Raw genomic sequence first — 10,062 nt, forward strand, 5'->3', positions numbered from 1 at the left:
GTGGCTTGGTACACGAGACTCAGGTCTAGCGTCCCGCGTATGTACCGCAAGATCCGTTTGAGATGAATCCAATGGTCATCGGTAGGGCAGCTCTGATACTGACTATAGTAGTTCACAGCTGCCGCAATGTCCGGCCTCGTCGTCAGCGACACGTACGTCAGACAACCCACCAGCTCTCTATACGGGTGTTTCGTCCGCTTCTCCTCCGTGCCTTTCTCCAACTTGAGCCGCACCTCCATGGGAGTGGAGACAGGCTTGCACTCCTCCATGCCAAACCTTCGGAGCAAATCTTGCAAGAACCGCTTCTGGCTGATCTTCATCATCCTTGCTTCCACGTCACGTTCAATACGCATCCCGAGAAAGCTCTTCACATCACCTCCGTCGGTCATCTTGAACTCCATTGTCAGGCATCGCTTCACCGTCTCCACAATCTTCAAGTTCGCTCCAGCGATGATCACGTCATCCACGTACACGACCAAGTACACGGTGTCCTGTCCAACCTTCTTCCAATACAAACATGGGTCATTTGCACTTCGCGTAAACCCAAGCCGTTGCACGATGAAGCCGTCGAATCGATCATTCCATGTCTTCGCCGCTTGCTTCAGCCCATAGAGGGACTTTTTCAGCCGGCACACTCTACCGTCCCCTCGGTCGAACCCCTCAGGCTGCACCATGTAAATTTCCTCGTCGAGCTTCCCGTTGAGGAAAGCCGTGGAAACATCCATCTGGTGGACCACCATCTTGTTGTGGTTCGCCAGAGCCAAAACCGTACGCAGAGTGTCGAGTTTGGCGACAGGCGAGTAAGTCTCCGAATAATCGAAGCCGAATTTCTGGCTGAAGCCCCTCGCCACAAGCCGAGCTTTGTAGCGATCCGGCTCTCCGTTCAGTCCTCGCTTGATCTGAAATACCCATCTATTGGTCACTGCGGTACGCCCCGGAGGCAGCTTGGTCAACCTCCATGTTCCGTTCCTCGACTGGGAGTCCATCTCATCTCGCATAGCAGCTTCCCACTTACTCCAATCATCCCGCTTCTTGGCCTCCGCAACAGTGGTTGGAAGGTTATCCACAAAATCCATCGCATTCAGAGCGTAGCCCGCATACTCGACCTCGAAATCCTCGTGCCACGCCGGAGCAGTTCGTTGTCGCCTCGGTCTTCCTTCCGCGTTGCTAACAGGCAGCGTTTCAGCTGGTGCTTCAGCCGCCGGCTCAACCGCATCGTCCTCCAAAAAGCTTCTGAACTCGTCTCCGGTATCCTCGTACTCCGAGTCGCTGGGCTCCTCTTCCGTTTCATCTTCCTCTGGCTCCGGTTCGCGAATCACTGGAACCTTGACGAAACCGTTGGAACGAGGTTTGCTTCCGCTCTTCACCGTATCGCTTTCAATGCAATCCACATCCCGCGCATGGACTATCTTCTTCGCTACAGGATCCCACACACGGTAGCCATTGTGAGTGTACCCTACAAAGACCCCCTTCCAGGCCTTCGCATCGAGCTTTTTACGGTGCTCCTTCGGAATGTGCACGAACATTGGACAGCCGAAGACACGTAGCTTGCTGACATCTGGCTTCCGGCCCTCCCAGAGCTCGAAAGGCGTCACGTTTGAATCCAGGGCACTCGACGGGCTTCGGTTTACCAAGAAAGCTGCAGTCTGAACCGCCTGACCCCAAAACCGCTTGTCTATCTTCGAATCCTCCAGCATAGACCTCGCCTTTTCCACAAGAGTGCGGTTCATCCGCTCGCTGACCCCATTCTGCTCTGGGGTGTACGGAACCGTCCATTCCACCTGAATACCCTTGTCCGCACAGAACCGCTCAAACTCCCTGCTTCTGTATTCACCGCCGTTGTCACAGCGGAGGCGGCACACCTTCGTCCCGAACTTCGCCGTCACGTGAGCCTCGTACTGCCGGAAACATTCGAAGACTTCATCCTTGCTCTCAATCAGGAACGTCATGGTGAAATGACTCCAGTCATCTATAAAAGTGACGAAGTACTTCACCCCGCCTAGGCCGACCGGCGTAACAGGCCCGCACACATCGGAGTGTATCAACTCCAGCACTCGCGACGATCGTCTCGCGTCCCGCACAACGAACGGCTTCCGGGTTTGCTTACCGGTCACGCAAGCCTCGCACACGACGGTTTTCTTGTCCGAATTGTCATTGTTCACTTTCAGTCCGAAGACCATTTGGTCCCGAATAAGTTTTTCGACACTTTTCGTATTCAAATGGCCAAATCGACGGTGCCACAGTTCGAGATGCTTCGAAATACGCCCACAGGATAACAATGCCTCACTCGCGCCGTGCTTGTCCGTAAAGAAATCCAGACGATACAGTTTTCCATACCGCGAGCCACACGCGACGAGCTCGGATCCTCGGTGGATCCACACTTTCCCGTTCTGGTACGTCACTTTCATCCCGATCTGGTCCACCCTCATCACCGAGAAAAGATTGCACCTTAACTCAGGCACATACAGCACATTGTGCACGAAACAGTCAGTATATTTACCTTTAACAAGAGCTTTCACTCTTACCGTGCCGGAATGCTTCGCCAGAATCGTTTCGCCGTTCTTCGCCACAGCGATCTCCACTGGATGCTCCAGCGGCTTCAGCTCGTCGAACAACGCCTTATCGTTCACGAGATGGTCGGAGCAGCCGGAATCGATGAACCACTGGAGCCGACTCATTTCGTCCGGTGGATCCACGTCACTGCTCACGCCGACGAAACACACGCCGCCGTCCTCAGCGAGATGTGCCTTCGATTTTTGTTTCCGATTCTGTTCTCCCTCCTTTTTCCTCGGGCAATCGGCGAGCTTGTGGCCCTCCTGCTTGCAGCCGAAGCACTGGAAGACCTTCTTTTTCTTCTTCTCCTGCTTGCCTCCCGAGAACGCTGCCGAATCGCTTTTTACCGTGCTGCTCGATTCACCACCCACTGTTTTGCGCTTCACCTCCTCGTCAAGCAACCTGCATTTGACGAATTCCATGTTGAGGTTTTCCTCCGGCATGGTCTCGATGGCCGTCACCACCGTCGAAAACGCTGGCCCCAACGTAAGCAGTAGGTGGCAAATGATGTCCAGCTCCTCCATCTCTGCTCCAGTAGCTCGATATTCCCTGACGAGGCGATCGAAACGCAGGAAATGTTCGTGGAGCGAGCCACCCTCGTACCGCAGGCTCAGCATTCGTCGCTTCAGATGCATGCGGCTAGCGATGCTCCTCCTCTCAAACACCCGTCGTAGTGCTTCCCAAATCGCCTTGGGGGTCTTCTTCTCCTGGACGTATTCGAGCTGGCTATCACTGATCCTCGAGATAAGCAGCGATCTGCACTTCCGATCTTGCTTACTCCGCTTCTCCCGCAACTTTTGCTTCTCGTCCTTCTTCTGCTGCGTGTCGCCAGGCTGTTCCTGCAGCTCTTCTACTTCTTCCGCCTCTTGCTCCACACACACGAACAGGTCGTGCTCTTCCAGCAGCACCTGTGTGCGAAACTTCCAGGCCATGTAGTTGCTGCCGTCGAACATGTAGACGCGCTCCGTTTTTCCGTCGTCCTCCATCGTAGGAACCACTACCGAACCGAACCGAACCGGAATTACTGGGCACACAACCTAACAGAGTTATGGGAATTGCCACAGCAGAAATATTTAACTTGCGAGAAAACGATTTGCGAGTTCAAAAATACAAAAACGTGTTTATTCAGTTGAAAGTTTTACATCGAATGAAATGTCAAAAGCAAAACAGACACAGTGGTGCCAATAAAAGTGGGGGCAATAGGCAGCAGTGTTGTACACTCAACAATATTATCATCTTAGAATGAAATAAATCAATTTGTGAATTTAGTAAAACTATCTCGAATCACAAGAAAACTCAGCTGAGAGAGTTTATTTATGTGAGCATGTTATGAAAATGTTGGCAAACTATCAATTCATTGCTAATTTAAGCAAAATTCACTATTTTCCATTCACGTAAGCTAATTCTTCAATATGGCGACGACCATAATCAATGAAAATAAAATGAAAGCAATTTTCTTTTATGATGACCGCAATAAACCTAGCAGTTTCGTAGTTTCTGCTTTTCCACCAACAGATGTCGTTACAAATCGAACGGATCGCCATCTGTTGAGTGTTTTAACAGTTTTATTGTGGTAATAATAATTGTCAGAAGGTTTACATATCGGAAAGTTTTGTTTACTCTTAAAATCTGTCTTCATGGATATCATCAAGTATACTATAAAACATTCTATCAATGGTTTTCATAAAAGCAGTCATAAAACTGTGAGTTTTAATTATTGCTGTAATAAAACCTTATTAAAAATCAAAGGAAACCAATCAGCAATAGAATTGTTACTTGGGATCCCTATCGAAGTTCCTGAAGAAATCTTTCCAACAATTCCGGAAGAAATGCTTCGAAGAATTCCAGGTAAGAAATCCTGAAGCAATCTTTGGCGGAATCCCCGCAAAATTCCAGAAAGAATGCTTGCACAAAATACTTAGAGAAATTCCTGAAGGCGTTTATGAAAAAATGCTTCAAAGAATTCAAGGAAAAATCCCTGAAGAAGTTCCTTGAGAAATCCTTCAAGGAATTCCAGAAGAAAACCTTCAAGGAACTTCAAGGATCTTCTACAGAATCTTTGAATCAACTCCAGAAGAAACCCTGTCAGAAATTCTAGAGGAATGTCTGAAGAAATTTCTGAAAGAATGCCTGAATAAATTCTTGCAGTAATTTCTCTAGAAATGCCTCGAGCAATCCCTGAAAAACTTGCTGAAGAAACCCCTGGTGTAATTATTGCAGAAATTCCCAATGACTTTTCTGGAGGAATTTATGAGTGAACTGCAGTAGGAACACCTGACGGAGCTTGTAAAGGAATCCATGAAAGCTCATGGCATAACACTTTCCAGGGCGAGGATGAACAGCAGGCATGAGAGTTCATCACCTTGTCCAGTTCCCGGCGAGATTCGAACGAACTAGACAGATTACCCGAGTCCCTAACGTAGTGTTTTACACCGTCCATCGTTGTTTTGATCAGTCTAATGAGCTTCCCAGAGAAGCCGTTCTCGTCCATGATTTCCATAGCTCTGTGCGGCCAATACTGTCGTTAATTATGTTAGAATTAGTAAAACTTCAGTTTATATATTCGTGCTCCTTTAAAAGGACGCTTAGTCCACTAGAAGCACATTCATGTTTTCTTTTGCTATTTCGTTCTCTTATCAGATGTCATTTTTTATTATTCTCAGCCATTTAAATAGTAGTTGTTTTGTTATTTTAATTGTTGTGTTGCCTGATGGCTGAGAACAGAGTGTCCACTACCAGGGTCACTCTATAAATAAAAAAGGAAAAAGAACATCAACAGTACACTATGTCATCACAACCGGCTGCGCCGGGCCGTTTTTACAAACATTACTTGTCAAACAAATTACCTATGGAAAAAATTGTATAGCCCTTCTGGATTCGTAGGAAATATCCTCAAAAAATATTCTAATTTATTGAGAAGATTTCATTTGAAAATATATATAAACCTTCCTGAATGGCTGGATACGTTCGATTTGATTTATTATATGCAGAATACGCCTAAATGTATGTAATTCCCTGAAGATTATTTAGTGCCAATCTTTCTTGAAATTTAATTCTAATTTTGCTTTCAGCTTGGCTTTCAGTGTATGAGGTAAGCATTCTTCTTTATTCTTCATTCACGTCCGTCAAAATCAGCTTTGTTGTTGTTTACGTTCGCACATTCGAATGTTTACAAAACGCGCAACGATCTCCAATTTCTGATATTTTATTATTTATTTTTTTTTAGATAGAATATTGTTCACGCCACAATGAACAATGGCGAGCCATTTATCGTGTACAGTTACGCCGTATCAGGTGATCAAATTTATCAGCTAAAACCGGCCGATGACCTACCAAATGCGCAGGAAATCTCCTTAGCTTCGACGGGGGCACCGGCAAACATTATCCAGCTTGTTCCAGGTAAGTCAGTGGTGATAGTGAGCGAGGTAAAATGCGCCCCCTAAGGAATGAAACGAATTTGGCCTTGAGTATTATTTTGATGATATTTGCGAAGCAAGCTCTGTGAAGACTGTTTTAAGCCAATAGCACATTTAAGCTACGGCAAAGGATGAAATTGGGGACACCCTCCTAAATAGATAAACCTTGAATAGTTTCCCAGTTTGTATACAGTCGAACCTCCATGAGTCGATGTTCCTTGACTCGATATCGACTCATGGAGGTAAATTTTTCCATACTGAAAAATAATTTCTGGGTTACTATGATGGTTCCCTCAAAAAACTTCCCAAAGGATTTTTGTTCCACTACTCGATATTTCCTTGAGTCGATGGCCCCTTCAATATCGACTCATGGAGGTTTTACTGTAATTTAAATTGCACAATTAAATGGTGTAAATGTGCCATTGAGTTTAAGCAATCCACTACACAGGAAAAATAGTAAAAGCAAACAAAATTTAGGTTATTTCAACCGGAATCAGGCATAAAAATAATATTCGTTTAATTAACCTGCCCGCAGCGTCGGAAGAACAAACTATAATGGAATATAATGCTTGGCTAACACATTTAACTTTATTATGCTTGATTTTACTATGATTATAATCCTTCTCAAACTATAGATTGTTTGATTTGGGTAAAGCTTCAATCAAACTGCAACCTTCGTTATCTCAACAATGACGTGTAGTGCTGCAAACAACCGAAGCATATTTTCGAACGTTTTAATCAATAGAGTTAAAAACTATAGAGGACGACTTATTCCGTAAATAATATGCAACCCTACAAATGCTCTACTTTATTTTGCGCTAGGCATACTATTACGAAAAAAAAAGGACTCTACAAATGTACAATAATGCACGACGTCACAAATTGGAACAATATAAAACATAAAATTTACAAATTCACTGCTGTTTCCGTCGGATAGCTAACTGTCATTACAAATGATAATCCTGATCTATATTTTAGCAAGCACAATTGTTCAAACAAGCAATGCCACACAAGCAATCCAAATCGTAGAGAATATCCAACTTCATCCACCAACGATAAGCATAGATTCAACGCTCTCTTCGGAACCAACTGTAGAGTGCAATGCAACTAACTCAAACGAGATCCAAGTGGAATTCGATTCCAGTGGTGTCCAAGACACAGTTCAATCTTTCTCCACTGACGAATCTCAAAAAGTAATCGTAGTTCACGTTGAACCGTTGAAGGATGAACCAGCTCCGGTGCAGCGAAAGCCCACCAAGCCACCGACAAAGAAGGCTTTGGACAAACTAAAATCGATGCAGAAGATGAAGCCATCTCCAGTGCCAGAAGTTCCCGCCAAAGTTAAGCTTAAAACGGAGCCAACTAGATCGAAGAAGAAGCCTTTCATCTATGAGTGTGATGTTTGCGATAGTCGCTTCCTGGCGGCGACGTCGCTAAAGCTACACAAGACCGGCCATCGGTATGGGCCGCCTGAGGAGAAGAAGACGTGGATTTGTCGTTTCTGTGGGCGACATTTCTCGCACCAGCAAACGCTTGGAGATCACGAAAAAATCCACATCGATGAGGTGCGGTACGATTGCGAAGTGTGCGGCGCCAAGTACCATTCCAAGAGTGGACTGAGGAATCATTTGGCGAAGAATGCGATGTGTGAGGAGACATTTCGGGACCGGAAGCTGTTGAGGAAGAAGGAAGAGGAGGATGAGAAGTCACATGAATGCGATGTTTGTGGCAAGAAGTATCGACACCGGAAGTCGATGCTGGAGCACAGGAGCCTGCACTACAAGAGTAAGCAGAACAGGTGAGGATGTTTTTTTAAGTTTTGGTGAAAGTACTTCAAAATCCTTTGAAATTTAGTCAAGATATTCGCCATAATTGAAATCCGACGTAGATATCGATGACTGTGGTAGTCTTAAGGATATTGTTACCTTAGACTCGCAAAGAGAAGTTTCAAGTGGTTTCTGGGACTTCAGGGGAGTTTCAGAGATTTTCAGCGAAATTCAGTAATTTTCAAGGTTCCTTGGAAGTCTCCAGAGAGGTTTTAAGCTATTTTGAAGAGCCTCCAGGGGATTTTGAAGGGGTTTCCGAGGGTGTCAATAGGACTTTAGAGAATTTCAGAGGGATTTCGGGTGATTCAGTGGATTAAGAAGGGTTTCAAAGTACTTCAATAAGTCTAAAAATGGGTTAAGTAAATTTCAGGGGATGTCCAGGGTTGTTTCAGGGGTTTCACTGGGGATTTAGTGGAGCTGCAAACTTTACAGAGAATCAATACATTTTTAGGTGCGATCGATGTGGAGCAATGTTCGAAACCGCCGGAGGCTGGAGAAAGCATGTGGCGAGTGGGCGATGTGAGTTTTCCAAATGCAAGTTCAAAAAAGACGTGGTTGAGGAGGGAGATGTGTTTATACCCGAGGAAAGAAAGAAGTTTTTGGAACAGGTCGAAAAGGTGAAACAGAAACAACAGCTAGGTGGAAAGGGCAAGCGAAGTATCAGTTCGAGCTCAAGCGAGAATGAAGAAGGTGACCAGAATGATTTGGATGAACAGCAAATGGAGACACCACCGATTGTTGAGGATGATGAGGGCATTGCAAATTCCCCTGAAGTCCATGCGACGTATCAAGAAATACCAATTTTGGGATCGCCAGATATTAAGGAAGAACAGCTTAGTGATAATGATGAAGCATTTTCCGCTTCTAATGATCTAGGTACAGTAAGTACCTCTATTGAAGCTACAAACCCTTCAGAAGAGGATCAGCTTGAAGAGACTGAACACGAACCTAAAGAACCTAGTCAACGAAAGCAACGGAAGCCAAAGGTCCACCAATGTCCAACCTGCAACAAAGTCTTCGCTCGCAGTTTCGTCCTTAAAAATCACCTCCGTACGCACACCGGTGAGCGTCCCTATCTCTGCGATACCTGTTCCAAATCCTTCGGCGATTCGGCTTCCCTGAAAGCCCATCTTGTTATCCATACCGGCGAGAAGCCCATCCTCTGTCCGGAGTGTCCGGCCCGGTTCGCCCGAAAAAGTGGCCTCCGCAACCACATCACCGTTCACTTTAATCTCCCTTGCGACCAGTGTGACCAGAAGTTCCCTTCCCGTAAAACCCTTCTCCGCCACAAAGTCAAACACCAAGGCATCCGGCCGTTCCTGTGCGAAATCTGCTCCAAAGACTTCCGCACCAAAGCGGACATGCAAGCCCACCTGCGGATCCACAACAACGAGAAACGCTACACCTGCCAAATCTGCTCGGCTCGTTTCAACTGTCCATCCACTCTGCGACGCCATCGGAACGTCCACGCCCCGCCAGAAACCCGCCCAGTATGCTCAACCTGCGGCAATTCCTTCTCCTCTCAACAGGCCCTCCGAAAGCATGAGGACATCCACAAGAACATCAAACCCTACCGGTGCGAGGCTTGCTCCAAGAGCTTCCGGGTGAAGGACCACCTCAAAATCCACCAACGATCGCACTCCGGCGAGAAACCCTACCAATGCGAGCTCTGTCAGAAGCGGTTCATTACCAATGGGGACCTGAAGGTGCACATGCGGAGACACACCGGTGAGAAGCCGTTCAGCTGTGACGAGTGCGGAGAGGCGTTCGTGGTGACGGCCAGGTTGTACCGGCACATGCAGCAGACCGGGCATCAGAGTACAAGTAAGCCACAGGCGATCATCGTGTCGGATATCACGAGGGCCACGTGACGTCGCCGAGGTACACGGAGAGACGAAACTACCCAAAAGTGAGTTCTTTCCACCCAACTTCGGGGTGGCGTGCGTCAAGCCAATTTTGAGTTGATGGAATCGATGTTTTTGTTGGGTTGTTCCCGCTTGCTTCCATGTGAAAAAAATACCTAATTTTACGTTTTTTCCACCCAACCGAAATTTTGACTAGGTTGTATTCACTCAAATTTGAGTACTGTGCTAGAAACTCAATTTTGGCTTGACGCACGAAACTGCAAAAGTTGGGCTGTTTCTCTCTTCACTCTCTGACAACAACAGAAAGAGCGCATGAAAAGGGAGATGAAAAAGAACTCAAAATTGAGTTTAAAAGTACCTAATTTTGAGTTTTTCAGTTTCTCCGTGTAGGTGTCTTTGAAA

At 46.3% G+C, this 10,062-nt stretch overlaps 1 protein-coding gene across 1 annotated transcript; it reads left to right on the forward strand.

The window, feature by feature from the left end:
* Positions 1-5,713: 5,713 nt before the first annotated feature.
* Positions 5,714-9,673, forward strand: LOC109426271 (zinc finger protein 665). Its single transcript, XM_019701739.3, has 3 exons — positions 5,714-5,952; positions 6,948-7,767; positions 8,247-9,673. Exons 1-3 carry the CDS (start codon positions 5,802-5,804, stop codon positions 9,664-9,666), a joined length of 2,391 nt encoding a protein of 796 aa, XP_019557284.3. The 5' UTR covers positions 5,714-5,801; the 3' UTR covers positions 9,667-9,673.
* The last annotated feature ends 389 nt before the right edge of the window (positions 9,674-10,062 follow it).

This window comes from Aedes albopictus, chromosome 3 (genome assembly GCF_035046485.1).
Source record: "Aedes albopictus strain Foshan chromosome 3, AalbF5, whole genome shotgun sequence".
Taxonomy (NCBI): Eukaryota; Metazoa; Arthropoda; class Insecta; order Diptera; family Culicidae; genus Aedes; species Aedes albopictus.